General features: G+C 40.4%; 2 protein-coding genes and 1 long non-coding RNA gene across 5 annotated transcripts; 2 read left to right on the top strand and 1 right to left on the bottom strand.

The window, feature by feature from the left end:
- Positions 1 to 2,940: 2,940 nt before the first annotated feature.
- On the bottom strand, positions 2,941 to 8,015 carry LOC117434617 (zinc finger protein 408-like). 2 transcript variants are annotated; one of them, XM_059002795.1, is made up of 5 exons: positions 7,291 to 8,015; positions 6,688 to 6,839; positions 6,225 to 6,292; positions 5,536 to 5,825; positions 2,941 to 5,023 (listed from the first exon to the last, which is right to left on the bottom strand). In XM_059002795.1, the coding sequence occupies exons 1-5, from the start codon at positions 7,340 to 7,342 to the stop codon at positions 2,997 to 2,999; spliced, it is 2,589 nt and encodes an 862-aa protein (XP_058858778.1). In that variant the 5' UTR covers positions 7,343 to 8,015; the 3' UTR covers positions 2,941 to 2,996. The 2 variants fall into 2 exon arrangements, with proteins under 2 accessions (XP_058858778.1, XP_034762640.2); XM_034906749.2 differs by having other exon boundaries at positions 6,580 to 6,839; positions 7,291 to 8,014.
- Positions 8,016 to 9,773: 1,758 nt separating this feature from the next.
- Positions 9,774 to 23,259, top strand: LOC117434445 (zinc finger protein 862-like). 2 transcript variants are annotated; one of them, XM_059002794.1, is made up of 8 exons: positions 9,774 to 9,902; positions 12,641 to 12,759; positions 12,985 to 13,088; positions 13,527 to 13,789; positions 14,224 to 14,291; positions 15,801 to 15,988; positions 18,529 to 19,140; positions 20,535 to 23,259. In XM_059002794.1, exons 2-8 carry the CDS (start codon positions 12,695 to 12,697, stop codon positions 22,694 to 22,696), a joined length of 3,462 nt encoding a protein of 1,153 aa, XP_058858777.1. In that variant the 5' UTR covers positions 9,774 to 9,902; positions 12,641 to 12,694; the 3' UTR covers positions 22,697 to 23,259. The 2 variants fall into 2 exon arrangements, with proteins under 2 accessions (XP_058858777.1, XP_033912883.3); XM_034056992.3 differs by lacking the exon at positions 18,529 to 19,140.
- LOC131701938 (uncharacterized) lies at positions 15,995 to 18,092 on the top strand. Its single transcript, XR_009309163.1, has 2 exons — positions 15,995 to 16,639; positions 17,210 to 18,092. It is a non-coding gene; the product is annotated as an uncharacterized LOC131701938 (long non-coding RNA).
- Positions 23,260 to 26,267: the final 3,008 nt, after the last annotated feature.

The raw sequence follows: 26,267 nt of genomic DNA, 5'->3' as shown, positions 1-26,267 counted from the left end.
GTTTAAATATTTGTGTGCAAATAATGAATGACCTCTTGGTTGAGATTACAGTCCACTGGCTGTATCAGCAGAAAGGGATCCAGAAATGGGCCATCGAGCTCATACATTTTACTGAGGTCTACAGTGCAATTCAAAATTCTCTCCACTTTCTACCAGTTCAGACATGCCAGGGAAAAATACCTGTGAAACTTGGGAGGTATTAACAGTAGCCCATGGGGAAGAGGATGTTCTGGTTTTCAACTTGCACCTCAGTTTTGTAAGTCTAGAGGTGCTGTAAGTGTTCGGTGTTCAGTGCTCAGTAGCCCCCCCTTTGACACGAGGTGTCAAGCACCATATCATTCGCACCATGGGCTACTGTTGGTACAGGATAAGTTGTTCTCTCTACAGTCTGGCTTATCTGTGGACTGGTCAAGTGGCTATTGAACTGCCACGTGTTATTATCTTTTTTGAGCCTTGCCAAGATTAATTGATTAACAAGATTAATTCTGTAGAGTGGTGCAAAACTTCTGGCTATCGCTATATATATATATATATATATATATATATATATATATATATATATATATATATATAGTTTTACATATGCTTACAGGGCACTAAACCATCATAACTGCCTGTGTGAAAGGCTAAACCACCACTTAAGCGCTATAGTGGGTGTGGTTTCAAAGTGAACATGCCACATCACTATAGCGTAGGTAGGTAAGGAGCATGCATGTGTTAGGTTTTGTCAGTGTTAAACACGTGATTCGGTACAATGGCGGAACAGGAACAAGGTAGTAACTGGAGTCCTGAAGTAGTAAAGGAGTTGCTAACTGCAGGCTGATGAGGAGGTGAATTCTCAATTAGAAGGGACTGTACGGGATGCTGTAATCTATGGGCGAGTGATGAGTGAGCGTGGGTACAGCCGTACAAAAAAACAGGTGATATCACGATTTATTGTCAGTGGTGTTAGGATGTTGTACAAACATGTCAAAGAAAAAAGAAAAAAAAAATCAGAAGTATTTTCATTTTAAGTTTTATATTTTATTATTGAATTTTTTTCTTTTTTGTTACATTTGTGATTTTTTCCCCCAATCTGTTATTTTTTCAGACATGGGGCAGTGGAAATGTGATGATGTATGGAGGAATCTCCTTTAACACAAGAACGCCATTGATGCAGATTGAGGGCAACCTTACTGCTCAGCGATACATTGACGAAGTCCTTGAGGCAACAGGTTTTCCGTTCCTGCAAGCCAATCCGGAAGTGTGGATTTTCCAGCAGGACAGTGCAAGACCGCACAGTGCTAGGATTACAATTACACAACTTCAAGAAAACAATGTCGAGGTCTTGTCGTGCCCAGCTTTTTCTGACCCGACTCCAATAGAACCTTCCCCAGCTGGCTGCAGCTGCACAGGAAGAGTGGCCGAACATCCCATAGCACTCTATCCAGAGGTTGATCAGGTCTATGCGTCAATGCTGCCAGGATTGTGTTAATGCTCAGGGAGGTCATACCTGATAGTAACTTTGAAATGTTTTCATTTTGACTGGTTGTCACGTTTCATACTGAAAACTTATCATGATTCTTTGATCTGTATTTTTGTTCACATTTTCTGTGATTTTATTTGATATGTTTAAAATATTTGATTAAATCCATTAGACCTGAGTGTTGTTTTTCTTTTGTGCATCAGTGTATATATATATATATATATATATATATATATATATATATATATATATACACACACACACACATATATATATGTGAAGCATATTATACTTAATTATTTCCTGAATGTATGCAGGAAAACAGGTCTCCAACCTTTAACCGAAATCTATTTTTAATTAGCTTTACTTGCATGGAAAATACCTACAAACATATAGAACATTTAGTACATAGATACAACCGTGAGACAAGGTTCACATTGCAGGTGAGTCAATATTTGCAGAAATCCACAGCTCCTTAAATATTGCAACAAGCTACCTGGAAACACATCGCTGAATTCCAGCCACTGAACAGAAATTGTTTCAACGCAGCCAATATTTGCAGGTGGTACTACTTCCTTTGTTGATTATAAATACATATTCTACTCATGAGCGAAATGTGATGCTGAAGTCTGTTTTTGTCTATGAAAGACTGTGAGGTGTACAACTCCTAAATGTCTTTTTGTACTGATCCAACACTTTGTAGACGACTTCATAATGGTGGAATAACAAAACAGGCACAGGTACTACATTCTTACAGATCTGATCATAATCATATACAAGAACAAATTGGTGTGACTTGAAGTGAAAAGTCCTTCTAGTAGTGTTACATCAAAGTTTCCCATATTTAACGTGCATAGTAATGGCACATTTAATGACGCTTTTAAGATCCTTTACAGTTGTTTTACCAAGCTTGGCTGCACTTTACTAAAATATTAAAAGAAATGATGACAGAGGCAGATAGGACTAATATCCCAATATGTGGCTCACTGTACTAAGCCATATTTACCAAGACATACTTTCTGGTTAGATCAAATTGTTCCTAATTGTCTTCGGATATGAATAACATGTAATAACCTTTCTGTAACCAAACGTGCAGATTTAAGGTATACAATTTCTCATTTTCTTACTGTGTGATCTTCTTAAACAGTTCATTGGTACATAACAACAGTGCCACATACTTAATTTGAGTATCTTGGCCTTTCTGTACCTTGGATAAGATAGGATAAAGAAAATGTTAAGTTTCCTACCTATGTGTCTATTTTATAATGCATGGTGTTTTTTTTCCAATTTTGGCAAGGCAACTTCTCAAACTCAACAGAGTTCACACAAACTGTTTTAAAATTTCTAAAAATGTAATTAAAAAAATGTTTTTGTCTTGGCAGCTTGATAAGAATTAGGAATAACTGTTAAATATAAAAAAGTAAGTTTGAATTGATTTCAAAAGACAACAAAACACAAAAACACTTTCCAAAGCATTGAATAATTGTTTGTTTTATTATGAGCAATTTACATCTTCATATTCCATCTCAACTCAAGTACCCGTTTCTATTTCTACTGTCTCAGCTACTGCATTTATCCCTTCGTCTCCTTGCAGTATAACAACATTGTTTTGGGACTTTTCTCCTACCATGACGCACTTATTATCTGCGTCAGAGATGATAATTTCTATAATGTCCTCGTTTATCTGGATGTGGCCACCAGCCTGGTCTTGCACAGTCTGCGGGAGATCAGACGAGGATCCGATCACGCTGTGGATGACCTGCTGGGCACTGAACGCCATACTGTTCTCGTGGGGAGCAGCGGTGCTTATCATCACAGTTCCCTGTCCCACACCGGATGCCCCATCCATGGTTTGAAAAGCATGCACATAGACCACAGTGGGTTCCTCGGTGGCGCTGCTGCTTTCTGTCTGATCCGCTCGCCGCTTCTTCTTCTTAGGCTTCCGAGGCTTTTTCTCGGGTTTGTCCTTGAAAGAAGGAGGAGGGTGCTCAGATTCCAGTGCGGCTAGCGCCTCGGCCAGTTCCCCTGCTAATTTCTCCTCCTTCCTTTTGTGGGACGACTGGTGACGGAGCAGGCTCTGCCTCATGGTGTACCCCGCCCCACAAGTCAGGCACTTGTAAGGCTTGTCCTCCAAGTGGCTCTTCTGGTGTCTGCGCAGCTTGGTGGCCAGGGTGTAGGCCTTCTCACACTGATCACACTTGTAAGGCCGGTCTCCCGTGTGCAGCTGCTCGTGGGCTCGAAGGGTGTGACGATCCCTCAGGGCTTTGCCGCAGATCGGGCACAGATACGCCTCCCCGGTGTGGGAGATCAGGTGCCTCCTGAGCTCGGGCAGCTGCGAGAAGTAACCGTTACAGTACTCGCACCTGTAAGGCTTCTCCCCAGTGTGAATGCGGAGGTGGCCCCGGAGGTTGCCCTGCTGCCGGAAAGACTTCCCGCAGTAGGGGCACAGGAAGGGCTTCTCTCCCGTGTGAAGTCTCATGTGGTTCCTCAGAGATCCGGGGTTGGCCAGCTCCTTGTCGCAGACGGCGCACTTGCACGTCTTGGTGTTACCCAGGTTGAGCTCCTTCATCCGGTGGATCTCCTTGTGGATGCGCAGAGAGGGCCGTCGGGCGTAGGCTTTGCCGCACTGGTCGCAGACGAAGGGCCGCTGTCCCGTGTGCAGGATCTCGTGCTCTTTCAGATCTCGCTTGGTCCCGTACGCCTTCTCGCACTGCTCGCACTTAAAGGGCCTCTCACCCTTGTGGAACAGGAGGTGTGCCCGGAAGCTCTCCTGTGAGCTGTAGCTCTTGCCACACTCTGTGCACAAGTAGGGCTTGTAGTCCAGGTGGGTGAACTTGTGCTTCTTCAGGTGGCACAGCTGGAGGAATCTTTTCCCACATTCGTCGCACCTGTATTTCCTTTCCCTGGCGGCGGTATGAGACGCTTCGGGCTGCACCTTGCATTGGGAAGGAGACTGTTGTTGAGGAGACGTTTCTTCCTTGTGCGGTACGAGGTTGTCACCGTTTTCTGCTGTGGTTTTATTCCTTGTTTCCTCGCTTACCTCTTCCTCCCACAGGGAATCTTGTTCTTTTTCTTTTTCCTGTGTTGCAGCCTCTTCTAGCTTGGTTTCATGCTTACCCTCCCCTGACACATGTCTCTCCTTTGATTGTTGCTCCAGGACCCTCAATTTCCTTTCCTGCAAGCGTTTTTGGATCCTGCTGACAAGTGTGTGCACCTTTCGAGGTTTAGCAGCCAAGCGAGAACTAGCCCTGGGCCCGCCCGTCCTTTCAACAACTTCTCCCCTACATTCAGCGGTCGACTGCTGTGTTATACTCACATCGTCACAATTCTCATCTTGGGGTGTTTTAGGCGGTCCCACTGGGGGAAGACTTTCATTACTGTCCAGTTTACAAGATTCGTTCCCACCACTGTTTTCTGGAACTGTCCTTTTGACCGTACAATTTGAAGTCCTCGTTAAGTCCTTCTTTCTTACAGCAGAGATTTCCGGTTTTCTGTTTTTGCTCAGGAATTGCATTGGCCTTTTCAACGGCACTCTAACAACTTCTTCTTCTTCTGGACCTGTTCCCCACACAAAATAGCATTGCTCAATTGTTATGGAAACTTACAACTGAATAGTTTGCAGATATCGTTAAAATTACTTTGTTAGGAATATAATTTAAGTGCTACAGTACCAGTTCTGTACTTCCTGTTGAGATTAGCACTTGATTAAATATACAGCATATTAATGGTTTATAATAACAAATACAGGCATCAAAGTTGAATAATAAACAGGGTCTAAATTTTGGTTGGATTGTTCATATATTATTAGTGCACAGTAGACTACTCTAATGTAGTAGTATTAGTAGCATAATGCTGAAGATCAGTTGACTGCCCTTTAGAGGTATGAAAAAGTATAGCCATCGCTGTGCAGCGTAACTCAGTAATGCCATGTTTGCAAACCAGATTAAGATAAAGATTAATTACAAAGTAGAACACAGCAACAGCGGCCACAGTGTTTAATATTACGAGCATCTGTAGACCAAAATCTACAGATCTACATATGGAGCTGGATAGCTGTTTAAAGTTAGTACCCAGTAATGGTTGTGGACCATCATCTTCTAGCTCGATGTCCACTCCTTGCAGTGCCAGTTTCTCGGGTGTGCCACACTTCTCGTTTACAGAACAGTTTTCCTGTGCCAAGCTTGCCACAGCATCCTCGCTACACGGCCCCTCTTCTGACGAATCCTTTCTGCCCTCTTCAGGCCCAAGCAGAAGCTCCATTCCGGGTTCAATGACCTTCAGCACTCTGAAGTGAAGCTTGCCATGGAACTGAAACACGGCCACATTCTGCTCTTCTTCACTTCTTGCTGAGCAAGCGAACCTGGGAGATGAGAATAGAATAGGTCAGTATGAATGAGTCTAATTGCCTTTATACACTGATGGCCCAATGCAAAAACCGTCTAAGTTCAAATTGTTGATGCCTTTCTAATCTCTTAGTGTTGTAATACAACATATACTTTAAGGAGGTTTAGGAAGATAAATAGACATGCAAACAGACTGACATGTTACTCTATTTATCAAAAGATTCTGACTCTCTCAATTACGTGTGATAACAAATGTGGAAACCATGCTTCATCATAATTGGAAAAGCGGTTCCTAAGATATTAAAAAACAATTCAATAGCTTAACAGTCGGTGTGGACACGCATCCCCAGCAAATCAATAATGTCTGATAAGTCATAACATCAATTCAATTAAGACATATATGAATTCAAACCTACTTCATCCAGTTTACTGCTTCCTCTAGAGACTGGGTGTTATCTAGCCCATCTATTTTGTCTCCTTCATCCTGCAAACAGACAAAACAATGTGGAAAACATTTTTTTTACAAAAATTAAACTGCAATATATTTCAGTGCTACGGCTATCAACTTCTCTAGCTGGAGATTCAATACCCAACACCTCTAGCAGGACAATAAAGACGTGACATATTTTCAAGGTTTTTATTCTGTTGTTTTTTTTTTAAAATAAGGATGACCACTGAACATTTGTAAAATTTGACCCAATGTGGCGGATCACTACATGTGTACATGTTGGCTGTTCTAGCATCATAAAAAGGTATTGGGACAGCACCTACCTCTGCAGCCTCTACTGAGCCGCTGTATTTAAGCTGCTTTTTTACCGGTCCAAAGAAGATTCCTTTCTGTAGGGCCTGTCCCACACACCAGATCCCAATGCGGCTAACCTGTGCGAGGGATGGTCCTGCAGCCAGTCCTGGAGGAAGCGTGTGGAGCACTCTGCATGGAGACACTTTCTCTGGTATCGAGTCTTTAATGAACTTCGGGGGGCCATGTCTGGGACACTCGTCAACATAATATTCTTTGCAATCTTCACAAACTTCAAACAAGAATACAAAGCTTGCAATTAATAAACATTTCAAACATGCCCCAGTAATGCGTATTGAACTGGGATCTACTCTAAGCTGGCCCCAGTTTGAGCCACTAGTCTGCTATACTTATTGCATTAAAAAATGGGAGCAGAGTTAACATTTCTGATGATATAAGATTGAGACACTGTAATAAAGAATAAAATCCAGGTACTATTTAGCACTACAGCTACTAAGTTTTGATGTGCTGTCGACCAACCTGAATTAACGACACTCAGAAAAAGAAGGAAAAAAAACACTACTACGCATGCGTACTGGCCTGCTGGTCAAAACAGCTGGTCGAAGTTTATCAGTCGTTACAGAGCTGTGGAAGTTAAACCATGTGCACCACAAATTGTATATATAATAACATGCATGTGTATGAAACACGTAACTAACAAATATACAATAAATGAAACTTACATAGTTTGTTCTGGTGTGTTGTCCTGCACAGTTTACCTGAATTCAGTTCCATTTCGGAATATCACAGTTGTCCATCGATTTTCGTCTAATTTTATTATTTGGTTATCGTATTTCGCTTGCCACATTATACAAAAAAAAGCTCAGAAACAGCATGAGAATTAATAACACATAAAAAACTAACTATTAAGTGTTGGTGGGTTTATTTTTTTTTTATTTAAATTGCAATTATGGATAGTCTTGGCCCGAACAAATACACATAAATTCAAAGCTCAGCAGTAGCTCCATACATGTTTACACACCGTAATTTCTTAAAAATCGCTATTTTAAATAATTTCAGGGTTAGATTTCACCCCAGCCTGAGCCATCGTGTTTTCGATAATACCTTCTTACTGTTTGTTTGTTTGTTTTTTCTGCCTCAACTCCGGGAAAATCATCACTCTCCAGCCAAAAATGGAGGCCACTCGGAAACCGTAGACACACGCATACCCTTCCCTACGGAAACAGTTTCCTTCCGGACAGACACTTGCAGAATTGTCATGTAAATAGGTTCCGCTACTAACCGGTAAATTGTTACTGAGGTGTAAAGTAATCTACAGGCTTCACCCGATTTCCTGTAGATGCTGGGGTTTAAAATAAATATTAAAACCGACACATTTGAAATACAAGTTATAATGTTCACCAGTTTAATTGAATGTAAGCTGGGATGCTGGGAGTTCGAGACCGATCTGCATAGTTATTTAATCTGAAAAAAGCGAACGAGAAGATTCAAACGTGCACTCTAAATATGTCCTGTTACACAGTACCGTAGTACGGTCAAAGGTCCATATTTATTTATTTATTTATTTATGTAATTATTTTACATGAAATGCCTGAAATGTGCAATGAACTTTCTCTGTGTGTGTGTGTGTTTACAACACGTGTTCTCGGTATAAATCAAAGAAACGTGAAAAATGTGACGCACTGCAGGGTAATCTTTTGAAATGGTTTAGGCTATGTTATGTATTTTTTTAAATATTAAATTAAAGTATGATTTCTTAGTGACTGTTTACTACTTTATTGCACAGTGTAGGCTCTTTCGTTTGCCCTTACAGTACAAGAAACCAGCACATATTAGCTTTCCAGTTAGTTTACATTCCCTTGTAGAACGAGTTCACAGCAATACGGTGTATTTATATGATTTATGACCGTTTAAAAACAGAACGCACTGATAACAGCCTATGGACAATTTAGTAAAACGGTTTGGATGGTATTGATGAGTTCATCAGCGGTTTGTTGTCATTATTCTAACTTGGACATTGGGTTCTTACACCTCGAATTGACATCAGTTGCCTGTTCATGTCTACTGGAACTGAGAGATGTTTTGCATGTGTGTGACCTGAACATAAGGCGATGCTGCTGAAGTCAAACATTTCGTACTGTAACTTTTACATTGTAGATGTAAAGATTTGCAAATATAAACGCAATATAAATAATAATCGAGACTTTTTTTTTTAATACTGCGTGCTGAAAAAAGTTGCACACTTCTTTAGCATGACAGAACACCAAATGCATTGCTCGTATGAATGTACGACTTGCAGGGTACAATAAGGGAGACATGACAAATTAATTCCCATAGGTGGCGTCACCAACACACCGCCTGATCAAGATGGTATTTTTTCCTGCTCAGTGTCCAGTATATTTGACATTGAGAAAATAGGCATTAAATCGGTATAGGAACATACCCGGGCACCAATTGGGAGGTCATTTAACATGGCGTCATCAAACTCTGTTTCAGCTCTGAGAGCAAAGCATAAAATAAAGAAGGGCTCATTTTACAGTGTTTTTAAAGCAATTAGAGCTCTGTGCGTGTCGTTTAAAAGTACAAATCTATTTTTTTTTAAAGTACAACTCAATGTAGTGGGCAATGTAGTGTGAATTGCAGGAACATTAACTGACAGCACCTTGTTATTTTTCCATGGGGTAAAAATGCTGTATTTTTAACACCAATCAATAAAGGATTCACTGTCAAAAATCAAGACAAGTGAATGTGTGCCAAATAAGTATGTTAAAGTTGTTGTTTGATTAAACGAAAAACTAGCCTGCACGCCACTTTCTCCAGTATGTCAGTTGATAACAACAAGCGTAATAAAAAAATATGAATAATTATAATAATAATACAAGTTTCATGCATGATGTAATTTTTTTTCTGTCACCAGAATCTAATCACACTGCGGTCTGATTACAGAAGTGCAGCTTGCTCAAAACCAGGAGTCTGTTCAGCTATGGTGAGGGCTTGTGCAGCTGCAACGAGGGTGAAGTTACAGGATTTCGTAGCCAAACTTTAAAATGTTGTTCGTCTTCTGCCCCGATTTGGGGGTCTCTGTCTGGACTCGAATTGCTTTCTTCCGTTTTCCATGTCATTTCCTGTAATAAAAAGATGGTGGTCAAAGCTAAGAGAAGCAGCTGACTCGCTGAAAATTATTTCAAATAGAAACTTTACCTCGCCTGGGACTACTAAAATCTGACTGAGCCGGGGGGACGTAAGAGGCGAGGGCGAGCCCGGGCAGAGGGTGGATACTGTGGAACAAAGAGGCGAGATAAGGAGCCGCAAAAGGCTGCGGATCCCGGGGAAGGTGAGTCAGTCTTTAGTAGCCAATGTGGCCAATGAAAATGGCTTCTGAAAGAAGCAGGCAAAATGCCAAGTGCCTGCAGTCGGGAGTCAGGCACATATCTGGCTCTATACGCGCAACACGCAGAGGCTTTACTTGTTATGTGTGAACGACGGGTTGCCGAGACTCTTAGCAGCTTTTGTTTTGTTGTTAAAACTTTGCAGGTATGCGAGTTTATTTAAAGGGCCAAGATCGCCCCTGTTGTTATTTTTGCAGTTTTTTTTATTACATTGTTGCCCTTTTGTTTTTGATTGACGTCACTTGAGGCCAATCAGCGCTTTGGATTCGTGCGTGAGGCATTTTGGAAAGTGAACGCAGTGACGTCGCTAGGAGGCGTTCTGGTCTGTAGGATTAATTTGGAAAGGTGGAGGTGTGTGTGTATGTTTTGAAAACAAAGGTTAAAAACGGATTATGGAAATGTATATTTTAACTGTACCACTGTAAAAATTAAAACTTAATTTGGTTGAAATACTACAGCAGTTGAGTGTGTTTTTTTTTTTATTAGTGATTGATCAACTTTACTAGCGGTTTTTCATAATTGCCATAGTCTTGTAAAACACCATAGTGTTTGATACTGGCTGATAATAATTTGTACAGTACAATATATATATATATAAAACGCAAATGTTAGAAAATGTCAAGGCATTAATACAGACTAACGTTACTCTACAACATCTTTCTGGCAATACTTTAAAGTATCACCACATAGTCCTCAAATAAATAAATAATAATAATAATAATAATAATAATAATAATAAACAACACAACAGCCCTCACTGAAAAGTAAGAAGAGAACTGTAATACAGCCAGGATTGATCATTTTAGTGTAATTGTAGGCAAATCCTGAAACACATTTTATAGGTTTAATTGTTTTATTACTATGTTCATAACTGGGGCATTGTACAATATCTCCAATATTCTGTATTACCTCAGCTGGTCAAGTCAGCCATTGCCACCAAGGAGCAGTGGAGGATACAGTACATTAGTGTCAATGCTCAGTATAGTTCAGTTTAGCCGTATGTTGTTGCAGTAGCCCAGCTTGTGTTCAGTATTAAGAGAGTGAGATGAGTACAGCACGCATGTGAGCCGCCACTGTTGACCAGTATAGTCTTTGCATCTTTTAAAACAGTGCTTTACTTGTGCGTCTTTGGATTCATTTCTTAAGAGTCCCCCACACAGCTCGAATGCATTGACTCCAGGGCTGTGGTCATTTCCTGTTTTTCAATTCCAATGCCAATTCCAATTCATATTTTAGAGACATGTAGCCTAATAATTGTTGCGATTGTTCAACTGCTTTGAAGCCAGTTTAATTGACTAACAGACAGAGACTCCAATTGAAGTAATTTGCTGCCGCTGTGAGAAGCTTGTTTGACAGAATACAGCTAATTGCAATTTTGATCAATAATGTGATGGAGTTGATTAAAAGGGAATAGGAACTGGAACTGATTTTAAAAAGAAATTGGAATTATAAAACAACCGTGACTGATTCTGTGTTTTTTTAAAAATTTGTTTTCAGTCAGTAAATGGGCTGGGCTGCTTCCTGTTACATGACTTTTGGTACATTTTCTAGAGGTGCTACTTTGCAAGTGATTTGTGTTTAGTCAGCTGTTACGAGCTGCCATACGTTTCCAAAGCATATATTGAAAAAGACACTCATGAGGCTACAAGTACAGTAAGAAATACCTACTCACAGTATTTTGACGTTTTTACCCGTCAGACACATTTTTTTATGTATTTAGGTATTTAATTTATTATTTATTTAGGATTGGTAGAAATCCTGAAACATCTGTCTTTCATCAACAGAAAGTAATAACAGCCATTTTAGGTTACTGTATGTTATACATTCCAGCTTCATCTCATTGTAAGCAAAGTGACTGCAGATGTAAGAAACCTTGTAACTGCAACATCAATAAAGCATAAACCTTTTAAATGCAAAAAATATATTTTACTCCTATTTGAACACTAAAATTAGTGAGAGTGCAGTATAGATTGGGTTTTGTGTCGATTTTTTTTTTTTCTGTCTCTTTGATTTCAAATTGAATTTGAACATTGATCTTGAAATACTTACTTACACGAATCAGTTCCAAGACACAGATTAACAGCATTTGAAACAGTATTTTATTGTCATCTCCAAATGGCACTCACATAAAATGGTGCCCAGTTGCCAAATTTGACCCGTAGCTCCCTCATGCAGAGCCTTGGTACCATGCCTACTGTTTAACACTAGATAACATTTTTCTATGGTGCTGCGCTCACGTTATCCAAGGAAATAAGACTTGCAATGCCTTGCTGTAGCCCATATTCAAATGTAATGCATATGGTCAGTACTACAGCAATTTCAATAACCTTAATAGCATGAGATCTTCACGTCTCCTTTGGTCTTAAATTGATGCTGTACATCAAACTACATTTCTTAATATTGTAGTTCTTACCTGTTTATTTGTGTTTACTATCACAACTGAATAAAAAAAAAAAAAAAAACTGATTTTCCATGTAAAAAATGACCACCAGGAGGCACTTTCCTCAATGTCCAGATGCTATACCTTTCAGGCAGGAGTGCTTTCAGGCTTTCAGTCCAGCTTCTGAGCTCCTATAAACGACCTGTGGACCCTGCGAGGGTTCCAATAAGCATGGCATGTAGCTGGGATCCACGTTTGAATGGCAAATTATTGATTTATGTTGTTTTCTTCCTTTTGTTACAGGAGACTTTAGTATTCATAAAGTCTCGCCATTCACCCAGCCCCCAGCCCCCAGAGATGGCAGAACCCACTGCCTCAAAAAAGGATTTGTCCGCTGTTGTGGATCCAAACTGCAGCAAAAGGTAAAGGGGGGACAGGGGGGACAAGGAATCGCAGAGAGTTTTAACTCTATTACTGTGTTCACATGGGATAAGTCCTTTTAAAATGAGATTGGTCTGGTCACTGCTTGTTTCTAAAGCACTTATGGCTGCACTGGGTTCTTCTGTACAGACAAATGTCGTCTTTTTGGCCCACATAGGGTCCACATTTGAGAACAGCACTAATTAATTTTTTTTTAATCACAACAGAGTGAAAGAGGAGGAGCACCACCAGCCTGATGAACCAAAAAGGAAGCTGAGAGGCAAGCGTGAACACTCGGCAGCTAAGACCTGCCAGCAAGTGGATTTCTGGTGTAAGTGTTGAGGTCTGAAGTGTGGAATGATGCTGTACACATAATAACAGCTGTACTATATACCCCCCCCCCCCCAAAAAAAAAAAAAAAAACCTGGAAGAAAATAATAAGACTGGTGATGGTGTGACATGATATCCCTGTGATAGAAAAGGAAAAAAAGGGGGTTCTAATTGGAAGGACAGTGATACCTTGTATTTTAGTGCGGTGTCAGAGTGTTAAGGCTGTGTTTCTTTTCACACGGTTTTCGTGGACTTCACGATTTCTGTAAAATATGTTGTATAATAACTGCAGAGAAAAGCGATCAATTTTGAACGTGGCAACGTTTTTTTTTTTTTAAATACAGCCCAGGTCATCTGCAAGCAGTTGAGCAGTCCCAGATACACGGACCTGCTTTTATATATATATATATATGACTGTAATGTGTATGTTTTTGTTTAGTTTGTGAGGAGTGCAAGGAGTACTTTGTGGAGGAATGTCCGGCCCATGGTGCCCCTGTGTTCGTGTTGGACACCCCGGTTCCTCTTGGGGTTCCGGACCGCGCGTCCCTAACCATCCCCCCGGGGATTGAGATCATCCGTGAGCCGGGTGTGGAGACTGACGCCTGCTGCATCGACAAGGTCCTCAAGAAAGGGGTGCTGTTCGGACCCTACGAAGGAGAAGTCGTCTCGCAAGACAAATCCTCTGGGTTTTTCTCTTGGATGGTAAGCAGAAACGGTTGTGCATGTTTCAGTGTTTCCTTTTTTCTCTCAGTTATACACTTAAAAATGTTCGGTGTTCTTAAGTCATTCTTAAGCTTTTCATAGGGAATATTTGAAGCCTTAGAAAACAACAGCATCTTTTTAGGTCTGTAATTGTAAATGTGATGTCTGCCTACAATGGCGTATAGAGGAAGTTTGATATTGATCAGTATGATTGTATTGGGAACAAAAATAGATGCCATCAACAGGCCTGGAGTATCTTATTACATTATTAGTTCACCTTGGTAGATATGGTCGCAAAATATGAAACCATTGATTCTGCAAAACAGCCGAGTACATTAGAAGAAATGCCAAATGCAGATTGCATTTGATCAGACTTGTATTGTACACTAAGTAATGCTGTTGTCGTATTTGACCTTGCGTGTATCCTTTTTCAGATTGTTGACAAAAATAACAGATACAAATCTATCGATGGCACGGATGAAACTAAAGCTAATTGGATGAGGTAAGTTTTTTCTTTTGTTTGCTGTTTCACCATTTCTACCTTCTCTTCCAAAACTGATCAGGTGGCAGCAGTCTGGTCCTTGTTGTTCCAGGAGTTTCTATAGAGGACCTAGATTGATTTATATATTGATTGGGATAAGTGTTTACCTTAACAAGTTGAGAGCAGATTTAACATTGTGGGCGTGCCATCGAAACATGATATTAAGAACAAAAGAAAGTTTACAAACGAGAGGAGGCCATTCAGCCCATCTTGCTCGTTTGGTTGCTAGTAGCTTATTGATCCCAGAATCTCATCAAGCAGCTTCTTGAAGGATCCCAGGGTGTCAGCTTCAACAACATTACTGGGGAGTTGGTTCCAGACTCTCACAATTCTCTGTGTAAAACTGTGCCTCCTATTTTCTGTTCTGAATGCCCCTTTATCTAATCTCCATTTGTGACCCCTGGTCCTTGTTTATTTTTTCAGGTCGAAAAAGTCCCTTGGGTCGACATTGTCAATACCTTTTAGAATTTTGAATGCTTGAATCAGATCGCCGCAAAGTCTTCTTTGTTCAAGACTGAATCAATTCAATTCTCTTTAGCCTGTCTGCATGTGACATGCCTTTTAAACCTGGAATAATTCTGGTCGCACTTTGCACTCTTTCTAGAGCAGCAATATCTTTTTTGTAACGAGGTGACCAGAACTGAACACAATATTCTAGATGAGGTCTAACTAATGCATTGTAAAGTTTTAACATTACTTCCCTTGATTTAAATTAAACACTTTTCACTATATATCCAAGCATCTTGTTGGCCTTTTTTATAGCTTCCACACATTGTCTAGATGAATACATTTCTGAGTCAACAAACTCCTAGGTCTTTTTCATAGTACCTTACACTTTTCTCTATTAAATGTCATTTGCCATGTGCCCAGTTTTGAATGCTGTCTAGATCATTTTGAATGACCTGTGTGTTGCCACTCCTATTTTTGTGTCGTCTGCAAATTTAACAAGTTTGCTTACTATACCAGAATCAAAGTCATTAATGTAGATTAGGAATAGCAGAGGACCTAATACTGATCCCTGTGGTACTCCACTGTGGTACTCATTTAATATATTTGCTATTTCTTTGTCTTTGTCTAGATTTTGCCATTTGTATCTCTTAGACATTTTACCTTATCTTTGAATGTTCTCTTGCTGTTATAATATTGGAAAAACTGGTTTTAGCCCCCTTAGCAATGCTCATTTCTGTCTCTCTGTCTTGGCCTTTCTAACTTTCTTTTTGACTTGTGTTTGCAGTTCCAAGTAATGTTAGTTACATTAGACCAAACTTCTGCATATTGGGATAGACCCATCATCACAAATTGTAGACTTTCTTTTAGTCTGCTATCGACTCCCCAGGAATGCTGGCATTTGAGCCTGCTTTTATTTAGTTCTGTCTGTGATGATGTGCTGTTACTACATTGTACCTGCATTGCAGTGAAGGTAACGTGAGATGTTCATTCATTTAATTCAGTCGGATTTCTCTCTGTAAGGTACGTGATGATCTCCAGGGAGGAGAACGAGCAGAACCTGATGGCTTTCCAGCACGACGAGCGGATTTATTTCCGTGCATGTCGGGATATCCAGCCAGGGGAGAGGCTGCGGGTGTGGTACAGCCAGGAGTACATGAGGCGTCTGCACAGCATGTCCCAAGAGAGCATCGACCGGAACCTGGCTGGAGGTGAGACCTGGCAACACAGCGCTGTGCAAAACAACACCAGGGCACCACAAAGAGCTGCAGAACGCAGTGCGATATCCAACTGCAAATACGTTGACAGCGTTTACTGGTGATGCAGCTACTTCTGTTTTGTGATAGTAATGTAACACAAAATACATGATTCCTCCTGAGCGTGATGCATACAGGTTGAAGGTTTACTGTGTAGATGCTGATCTACATACACATCATTATACTGTATATGCTAAGCCCTAATGTAAATGAATGGTGCCTTGGTGTTGAAGGGATGAATCCATTGCTCTTCAAAGCTTGGTATCTTATGTAGGACAGTTTTAATCAACACGATATTATTGTCATTAACTCGGTTAACCACGAAACAAGAGTCGCCGGACATGTCGCCCCCCCCCCCCACCGTATATTTTGAATATGTTTATGGTGCACAGAAATGACATTCAGCTGTGGTACTGGTATTGTGCACTGCATGAAGACATTCCACTAGCCTGCAAGCAGCTGTCATGTAACAGTGCTCTCCTGGGCATCCTCCGCTGTTTGTGTGGAGCACACTGCACCTCAACAATCCATCAGTTTTGAGACATTGACCTTCACTGCAGCAATGAGGAGCAGATTTTGCTGTTTAAGTCAAGCCACGCCCTGCAGGTAAGATACCTATATTTCCATGCATGCAGTTTACTCTCTTTTTCAATTTTCAGCTATATCGCCGCTCTAGGAAACTACCTTTGTGGTGGATTATCCCATAGATTAGTCGAGCTGACAAACATTTGACGATCTACATTTTAGAAAATATTAATTCTTTCTAAAACTACATTTTTGTTTTGTAATAAACATTAAACCAAAAACATACCATATTGTAACGAGCATGTACAGAATTGTTACGGAATACTATAATGTAAAACATGAAATACATTCACAAGTAAAAGATACATACAGGTCAACAGGGTATGTTTTTATTGAACATATACACTGTACAATGGTTTAAACATACTCTTAGCTTTACTGCATATAGAACACTATTGGTCCTCTTTAAAGCAAGTGAAAGGCAAAAGCACATTTCAGAAATGATTAAAACTATTGTATTACACTAGCCCTGAAACAACATCATTGTGCATTGTTAAATATACCTTAACTTGCTTCTAACAATTTGTCTTTTTATATTGTAAACAGTTTTTTGTCAGTTTAAGCTTTACATCAAAATTCCTTGTCTTGCAGAGGTGCTGCAGCCTAGGAGGCAGTGCAGCATTCGCTAACTCTGCATCCTCGGAGACGTGAAGCCCAAAAGAAGAGAGACAGAGAACGGGGAATGAATGAGGGCTTGGAAATCTCAGGCATTGACTCCAGAAGAAAGCACAGTATATGTGAAGAAGTATCTGGGCTGTATATCCTCAGATTTCAACTCTGAAGCCACATAGGCTGTCGTTGTCGTTTGATAGCACAAGATGTTTGCCTAGAATATTTCAACTCGGGCATTTTCTAGGTGAGTTCGTGCAGGGACGCCACCAGAGGACACAGGACACCTTTTACATCCTCAAGGAGGCACTTGAAATACAAAGACATCTTGCAAAACAGCAAGACACCATCGGCAACCAATTCAACACCTCGTCAGTATGATAAAATCCTAAAACCTACAGCAGAGTTAATCAAGCCACAAGATGCCCATGGTCAACAGACCACAGCCTAATAGAGGATGACAGCTAAGGAGTTAACCGTGCAAGAACTGGATACTGTGAATCAGAGTGCTGAGCAACAAGTCTGCAGCCGTCATGAAGTAAATAACCACTGTGGGGACCGGACCTGCAGCTGTTATTATGCGTGGAAACCGCTATAAAGAAACTATAACAAAATGTAGGATGCTACCAACATATTTCTTCAAAGAATGCAACATATCACTGTAGCTTTGCAAAAAGTAGTTTTTTCATAAATTACTTTGTTTTTGCAGTCAAAGGGTACTTAAAATTTTGTGCCTCTGTATTTCAGTTTTGTTGTTAAAACAAAATTCCTAAGAAAGTTCCCCTTGTAGATGGTATCCAATTTCCATCTTCTGTAAAGGTGTGGTTTACAGCTGTTGTAAAATGATAAAGTCCCTGTGCAAGTATTTTTGTAATTTGTTTTATTTAAGCCTGCCTTCTACTTCAGTCCTAAATGCTTAGGAAGCTTTTTTTAAATCTCCTCTCCGTCTGGTTTCTCAGGTAAGCGAATAAGGTTTTCCCTTTTATACTTTAATGTTGGGTAGAAGTCTTCCATTGGTTTAGATATGTCAGCAATCGGTAGAATTGCAAGTTTATTCAAAAGGTCCTTGCTCTGCATTTGAACGTGATTGTGCATGACCATGATCATGTTCTTTTCCTGCTCCCCCTTACTTCGTGTTCTTTGATATGAGTAGTAGGTATAAAAGTATGCATATGTCGAGGGAAGAAAATATGTATTTTTTCACTGTTGTTATTTCTGGTATTTGTATGTGAAAATACTGTATAGTTACTACACTGGATTGAATTTTTTTTTTTTTTTTTCCCCGTACATTTCCATTGCAGGAATGGTAATTGTGGAAAAATCAGAAGAGCTCATTGGAAATAATCGGGAAGCAAAAGGAACGGTCCTCCGGTCTGCTCTTAGAGGGGGGAGAGCCGCGAGCAAGAGGCTGAACCTGGAGGGGGATTGTCTGCCCCAAGCCAAGAAGAAGAAGATAGACCTCATTTTCAAAGACGTTCTAGAAGCCTCTCTGGAAGCCTCGAAGAACATGGAAGCAAACCCCCTGCAGCTGAACCACGCCCTTCCTCTGCGGAAGACCAGGGCGCACCGCGTCGAGGACGTGTTCGAGCAGCACAGGACCTCCTCTGTCCAGAGAGGTCTGGAATGCAAGCCCCCGGCCCAGCTGTCTGCTTTCTTCACCGCAGGAGGTGGTCAGTCTGAAAGTGAACTTGACCTGTGCTGCGTGAAAGAAGATCCCGAGGACGTACCCGGGACCTCGTGCGAAAGGCAGCCGGACAAGAGCCCCTCGACCTCTTTCTGTCCAAACTGCGTGAAGCTTACGAAGAAAATAAGGCAACTCCAGGCAGAGCTGGATCGGCTAAGGTCTGGCCAGCACCTTGAACCCCTACGGCTGCCATCGCTGCCTGTGCCTTCTCAGCCAGATGAACTGAGAGGTAGGTTCATCAGGGCTGCATTTATAGGGGTGATCCTGCTTCATTTTACTCCAGTATCTTTCTTCCTTCAATATGCAATATGTACACCCAAGAATGATGAATTTCTCTTGCCGTTTTCCTTGTTGTTGTGATAGCTAAAAACAGTGTTAAATCCACGTACACACTGCTGACTTGGCACGTAGCTTTCTGCGGTGCTTGGATGTTAATGCAGAACTCAGTGTTGTGTGCTGGACATGTGCCGTGGTACATTTGTAGTATACTGCAAGTAGCACCACATATGCCTAGCTTTATCCAAAAAGTTTTGGTATACCTAAAAAAGTATTAAAATCCCCCTTTTTGCCATTACAAAATATACTGTATGGGACATATTTTCATGTTTATTAACTGTTCATATTTGATGGCTTCTGTTGCATAGCAAATTCACCCAATCCAGGCTTTAGTATGAGCTTGATTAGCCATGGTGTGTAGGGAACAAGCTCAGGTGTGTCCTATTACTCATAGTAAAACCAGGAATGGGTCAAATTGCAATGCAATGGGAGTCTTATTTCCATTCCTGTCATAACAAAAGCTAGTGTAAAATTCCACTATTTAATATACATGTTTCCCACTTGTTTAAGTTTGGGATTAAATAGTGAAATATCATTGATCTTGCATTTTACTTTGGGGTAGCTGAAAGACAGATAATCTTCTTCTGTATCAAAATTGTTAAATAAATTGTTTTCTAATTGTGCTGTTTTATTTAAAAAAAAAACACCTGCATAATATATTATGGTTGCATTAAAACATTAAGCAAACTGGAATTTGTCATTTCTTTCTGTTTTGGGTATCTTTCTTTGCTTTAAAAAAAAAATAATTACATTTTCTTGGCATGAAAAATACACTGTGCAAATCCACTTCTTTTCCAACTGGAGTGGACTTAATTTGAATTCCAGCAAATGAAGATATTTTTTTTATGTTGGCATAGACTGACTTTTTATGTCCTTCATGAAATGGTTATCAGTTATTACATTTGTAATATGAAAATATATTTCATCGAATCTTGAACCCTTGCTTACTCATTATGTTACAGAAGTAAACCGCTGTAACATTAATCTCTAATGTGACCCTCGTGCACAATTGCCATTTTTACTGCCGTATTGAGGCCGTAAACTGACAACAAAAATATTATTACAGCAATATAACTCAGCGCTCAGGATGAGAGGAAAATTTGCTTCCTATCAGCTTTTAAAATGCCTAATGCGGAAGTAAATTGCATTGATTGGTACTCAATTGTAAAGGTGAGGGGCGGACAGCTTTACTTGTTTTCAAAATCAACACGTTCAAGGCAAGTACGAGTATCGTCACACCGCTATTAAATATGTCCTGAAGCTGAAACTCCTGTTTATCTCTTCCAGCTTCAGAAGCCATGACCCCCGTACCTGCAGTTGTGGAGGAAGACGAGCAGGACGTTGACTCTGCGGATGAGTCCATAGCAACAGACTTGATGGTTGTCACGGATGAAGCCTCCAAAATGGCCAGCGGCCCCGGCAGAAGGATCCGTCGTTTTAAACAGGAGTGGCTGAAGAAGTTCTGGTTCCTGCGCTATTCCTCAACGCTGAACGAGATGTGGTGCCACGTCTGCCGCCAGTACACCGTCCAGTCCTCCAGAACCTCCGCTTTCATCATCGGATCCAAGCAGTTCAAGATCCACACCATCAAGCTGCACAGCCAAAGCAACCTGCACAAGAAGTGCCTCCAGCTCTACAAGCTGAGGATGCACCCGGAAAAGACGGAAGAGATGTGCAGGAACATGACCGTTCTTTTCAACACCGCCTACCATCTGGCCCTGGAAGGGAGGCCTTTCTCTGACTTCCGACCCCTCGCCGAGCTCCTGAAGAAATGCGAGCTCAAAGTGGTGGACCAGTACATGAATGAGGGGGACTGCCAGGTGTTGATCCATCACATTGCCAGAGCACTTAAGGAGGATCTCACTGAGAGAATCAGGCAGTCTCCATTCCTCAGCGTCATAATGGATGGGCAAAGTGAAGATATCCTTGCGGATACGGTAGCCGTCTATGTGCAGTACACAACCAGCGATGGTCCCCCCGCTACTGAATTCCTGTCCCTACAAGAATTGAGCTGTGCAACCAGTGATGGTTACCTCCAAGCTATTGATAGGGCTTTTGGAGTTTTAGGTATGAGACTGCAGGATGAGCTAATTGTTGGCTTGGGCATCGATGGATCCAATATCTCTTCCGGACTGAGAGCAAATTTGTTTGTCACAATCAGAAAAACCCTGCCTTGGGTGCTTTGCCTTCCATTCATGATCCACCGGCCCCACTTGGAAGTTCTGGATACAATAAGTGGTAAAGAACTTTCCTGCTTGGAGGAACTGGAGAACAACTTGAAACAGCTGCTCAGCTTCTATCGCTATTCCCCCAGGATGATGGCTGAGCTGAGGGCAACGGCACCCACCCTTTGTGAAGAAACTGAATTCTTGGGGGATATACGAGCAATCCGGTGGATCATTGGGGAGCCGAACGTCTTGAATGCTTTGATAAAGGACTATCTAGAAGTGGTGGCCCATCTCAAAGAGATCAGCAGCCAGACCCAGAGAGCAGATGCTGCTGCTATCGCTTTGGCTTTACTTCAGTTCCTCATGGACTACCAGTCTATTAAACTCATCTATTTTCTGCTGGACATCATCGCAGTTCTCTCTCGCTTGGCTTTTGTCTTCCAGGGTGATTACCTTCTTGTTTCCCAAGTGGACTCTAAGATGGAAGAGTCCATTCAGGAGATCAGTAGGCTGGCTGACTCCCCAGGTGAATACCTGCAGGAGTTTGAGGAAAATTTCAGGGAAAGCTTTAACGGCGTTGAGCTGAAAAACTTAAGAGTGGCTGAATCCAAGTTTCAGTCCATCAGGGAAAAGATCTGCCAGAAAACCCAAGTGATTCTAACGCAACGGTTTGACTCCAGGAGCAGGTCAGTTGTCAAAGCTTGCCAAGTACTTGACCTCACCACGTGGCCAAGGAACACAGAGGATCTGATGACCTACGGGGAGGAGGAGATACTTCTCATATTCCAGCACCTGGAAACCGTGCTGTCTGTGGCAAGGGAGGTTTCCAGAGACAGGGGCGACATTCGAGGAAGCTTGGTGGTGGAATGGCGAGATCTGAAAGCGGATTACTACAGCATGAACGGATTTAAAGAAGTGGTTGGTCACATTTGTAAGTACAAGCAGAGATTTCCACTCCTGAACGGAATTATCCATGTCATCAAGGTTTTGCCAACCTCTTCGGCTTGCTGCGAAAAGGGTCGGAGCGCCCTACAGAAAGTCCGGAGGAATTGCAGGTCCCGTCTCACTCTGGAACACACCAACGACCTGTTGACGCTGGCTGTCAACGGTCCTCCCATAGCAAACTTCGATGGTAAAAGGCCATTGGACAGCTGGTTTGAAGAAAAGTCAGGGAACAGTTACTCGCTGTCAGCTGAGATGTTAAGCAGAATATCTTCAGTTGACCAGAAGCCAGTTCTCAGTGGAATGGACCTGAATGCTGAATTGTACCCTGACGTTTGACCAGGGACATAACCACAACAGCTTAAATGACAAGTGTTGAAATGGATTATGGAATGGAGTTATCACAAAACTCCAGGAAATAGGATTTGTCAAATAAAAATGACATCAGAGAGTGGCAGTAGCAGTATTGCTGATTTAAGTAGGACTGTGAAGAGGTTTATTGGAAAACTTGGTTAATAAAACCTGACATTTTTATAGTAAGAAATTATACATAAAATGTATTCCAATTTGGCACTTACTAAATCTCTATACGCACTTATTAGCAAGTTTTTTGTACCTGCATCCAGATACCAAATTGCATGCAACCTAAAAGAGAAGGCTATTTATTTGTGTCTTAGTTCCAAGGCATGCTTAAGCACATACAGTTTGACATTGCTGTTCTGCAAGCTTCAGGGATAGCCTTTCATTCCTTGCTGGAGTATCGTCAACACTCTGGACATTTTGCAGGTAACGACCCAAAGGTTTTCAAGATGTCTTCTACAGGGCTAAGAGCAACATAGACTGATTTAAGAAAAAAAAAAAATTCCTTTGGAACGCCTTCTTTCTGAAGCAGCGACCGTGGTTCTGAATCCACGCACCCAGCTTGTTGCTGGAAAGGCAGCCAATATTAAGAAACAAATCAACCCTGTATATTTGTAAGTGGACACATTTGTGTCTTTTAAAATACCAATGTGTACATAAGCTGGATAAATGATAATTATTTGTATGGTTAAATATATAGACTTTAAAGCCATGTTTATCATCAACTCACTGAATCAGTCATTTAAGTAATAGTTTGTGAGATGCCTAGAATATTTTACAAAAGTTTCATATATATATATATATATATATATATATATATATATATATATATATATATATATATATATATATATAAATAAAGGCTACAAGTACGGTAAGTATGGAAGAAGTATTTTGTGATATTTAGCTTTATTGCACCTGGAATTTACAGGTTAGGAGCAATTCGCACTTATGCTAAACATCTAAGCCCATGTCTTAGACATACAGGGTGATTACATTGGCAGTCTGCATGCTGCTAAAGAAGACATCAATAAATATATATTGTTTGATTAGTTCTTAGTTGTGTTTTCGTTACGCTTCTTATCGTTAAAATAGCCTTTTTTCTGATGTGGCTCTCTGCTCACTGTAAAAAGAAGAGAGATGCGCTGATTACAACCTGCAGCAGGTGTCCGTGTAACACATGTCCTTGCATGTGAGCGCTTCGGTGTCTCTAGGACTGTAGAAAGAAAACTAGGAAGATGCCGGGGATGACAGACTGTTGTTTTTCACCTCGGGCGCTAGGAAGCTGAATTGGGATTTAGACATTGTTCCAGCTTGCTGTCTTCTTGGTTATAGATTTTAAACTGATCGCCAGGATGCTCTTGCTGTAGCTGCTGCTTCTGTAGTCCAAACTAGCTTGCCAAATCACAGCAAAATGCAGGGTTTTGCTGGACTTGTACCATAGAGAGGGGAGGGGAGGGGAGGGGAGGGTGGGGAGGTTTGTCTATTTACACGTTCAAATATGTGTAACCTTTAAACACTTTGAGTGGTAACTGGTGAGAGAAACCGTTATCATTATTTAACAGGCACTTAAATACAAGCACTCATTCAATACATTTCCAATAACGCAACCCTTGAATTGTGGAACTTTATGAGCACACCAAACAAATACGGTACTGTGCATAACTGGGTGACATTCTTATTCATGTCAGTGTGGGATAGCCAATGAAATCAAATGTATTTCATATTAAAATATTCACTTGCACACCTTTTGCTGTGTTGAAGACTGTTTGGTTATTTGTATAATGTTTTTTAGGATGTGGATACTGTAAACAGCACAATAGATTCCTGGTACCTAGTCACTTCCTGTCCTGTGAGTCACATGACCTGGTTGCAGTCCGACTATTGGATGAAGTCAGACTCAACAGCATGTGAAGTGATTAGGTATCAGAAAGCAACTTTTAAAGATGTGTTGTATAAAAAAACGAATCTGCTGATCTGCAGAACAAATATACAGACAAAGAACCAAGCAATCTCCAATGCAAGCAACGCCAGTGATAATGTTGCAGAGAGAACTGCCACCCCTTTAAGTGGCAACAGCTATGCAAAGTATATGGATGGTTGCTTGTTTGCTGAATGGTGTTGACTCAGTATTGAGGTTATAAACTGTATGTGATAGAGCATATTCATCCTGGGTCCTGTTCAGAGGCATATCTGTGTAAATATCTTAGCATTTGATTGAGGATTGACATGTATTTTTATTTGTTTAAACAGATTTTATTTGCAGCTTAACTGTTTGCACTGTATATGCTGTTTAGTTTTCAAAATACATTTTCATTTTATTACAGAATTATTATTATTATTATTATTATTATTATTATTATTATTATTATTATTATTATTATTATTATGTACCCTAAAGCTGTTGATTTCTGTATAAGCTTTTTCTCCTTCTATTGTACTGTGTATTAAAAATGTTGAATACAGTATGTGCTTCCTAAGATTTGAATGATATTTGCTCCAAGGGATATGTATACAAAATAAGCTAATAATTTGCACAAATATAGTTATGGTATACTTTTTGTAGTTTGTATTTTATGGGGCATATCATAAGAAAACCCATCCTTTTCTGTGTAAGTGCTAAGATAATTAATAGAACAGGTATGCTTGACCATAACTGGGTGGAGTATTGCAGTGGGGTTTTAGATGGGTTCATGTGTTCTTTATACAAGTGGCTGTATCGTCATTAAGAGCTCTTCTTAAAGCTTGTTAACTTTGTATCTAAAGTGTAATGTTTAAAAAATGCTGGCATATCAGGGCTGTGCCACTGATCTGATTTCTTCTACATGATGATAGGTTAGGGCTGGTGTATGTTGGCTGTGCACACATTTTTTGAAAAGACTGCTAATTGCAGATTTATTACAAATAGATACTTTGGCAATTGATAGAAAAGCTATAATCCTTTTTGATATTTACGTTGAGACTATATCATTTCCTATATAAAGACTTATGATGAGCAGACTTTTGTGTTGTGTATTCGCAAGATTTTTTTTTTCCTCCTTTTTATTTTGTGAAATGACAAATCCTGAACCTGTATTATTTCTTTAAATACTGTAGTATGTTGATTCTGTCCCATGGTGTTCCAGCTGTACAGTTATTGATTATAAAGGCAGTGATATCCCCCTGAAATGGCGGATTAGTGTCAGGGAAATGGAAAATTCACTGCTCTTATGTCACAACCGTGAATTATGACTTTGGGGTTCTCTTTTTGCATGAGCTAGGCTGCAAATGTAGATATTTCAGAATCTTCTTGAAAATAAATGGGTCAGTTACATTTTATGACTGTTTTGTATGAATGATATGAAGCTTCCATTTCTAACCTGTTACATATTCTCAGAATATCTTCGATTTATAAGAGGAGCAATGTTTGTATGAACTCTTTAAAATGTACGTGCATTTGCTGACTGCGCTTTATAGTACCTGTGTGTAAAGAAACTAAGCATTTAACACTGGAGACGTATAGAGCTATATTGATTATATAATTATATACAAATATATATATATATAAAAA

Source organism: Acipenser ruthenus, chromosome 28 (genome assembly GCF_902713425.1).
Source record: "Acipenser ruthenus chromosome 28, fAciRut3.2 maternal haplotype, whole genome shotgun sequence".
Classification (NCBI taxonomy): domain Eukaryota; kingdom Metazoa; phylum Chordata; class Actinopteri; order Acipenseriformes; family Acipenseridae; genus Acipenser; species Acipenser ruthenus.
The sequence above is the reverse complement of the archived record's forward strand: the minus strand, read 5'-3'. Positions and strand labels throughout refer to the sequence as shown.

Excerpts from the sequence above, each read along its gene's own strand:
- LOC117434617 (XM_034906749.2), bottom strand. The coding sequence starts at position 7,342 with ATGGAACTGAATTCAGGTAAACTGTGCAGGACAACACACCAGAACAAA. Across the intron at positions 5,826-6,224 it reads GAAGCAGTAAACTGGATGAA|GTTCGCTTGCTCAGCAAGAA; the intron begins GTAGGTTTGAAT and ends CTCATCTCCCAG. Across the intron at positions 5,024-5,535 it reads TGGTCCACAACCATTACTGG|GTCCAGAAGAAGAAGAAGTT; the intron begins GTACTAACTTTA and ends TGTGGGGAACAG.
- LOC117434445 (XM_059002794.1), top strand. The coding sequence starts at position 12,695 with ATGGCAGAACCCACTGCCTCAAAAAAGGATTTGTCCGCTGTTGTGGAT. Across the intron at positions 12,760-12,984 it reads GATCCAAACTGCAGCAAAAG|AGTGAAAGAGGAGGAGCACC; the intron begins GTAAAGGGGGGA and ends TAATCACAACAG. Across the intron at positions 13,790-14,223 it reads CTGGGTTTTTCTCTTGGATG|ATTGTTGACAAAAATAACAG; the intron begins GTAAGCAGAAAC and ends ATCCTTTTTCAG.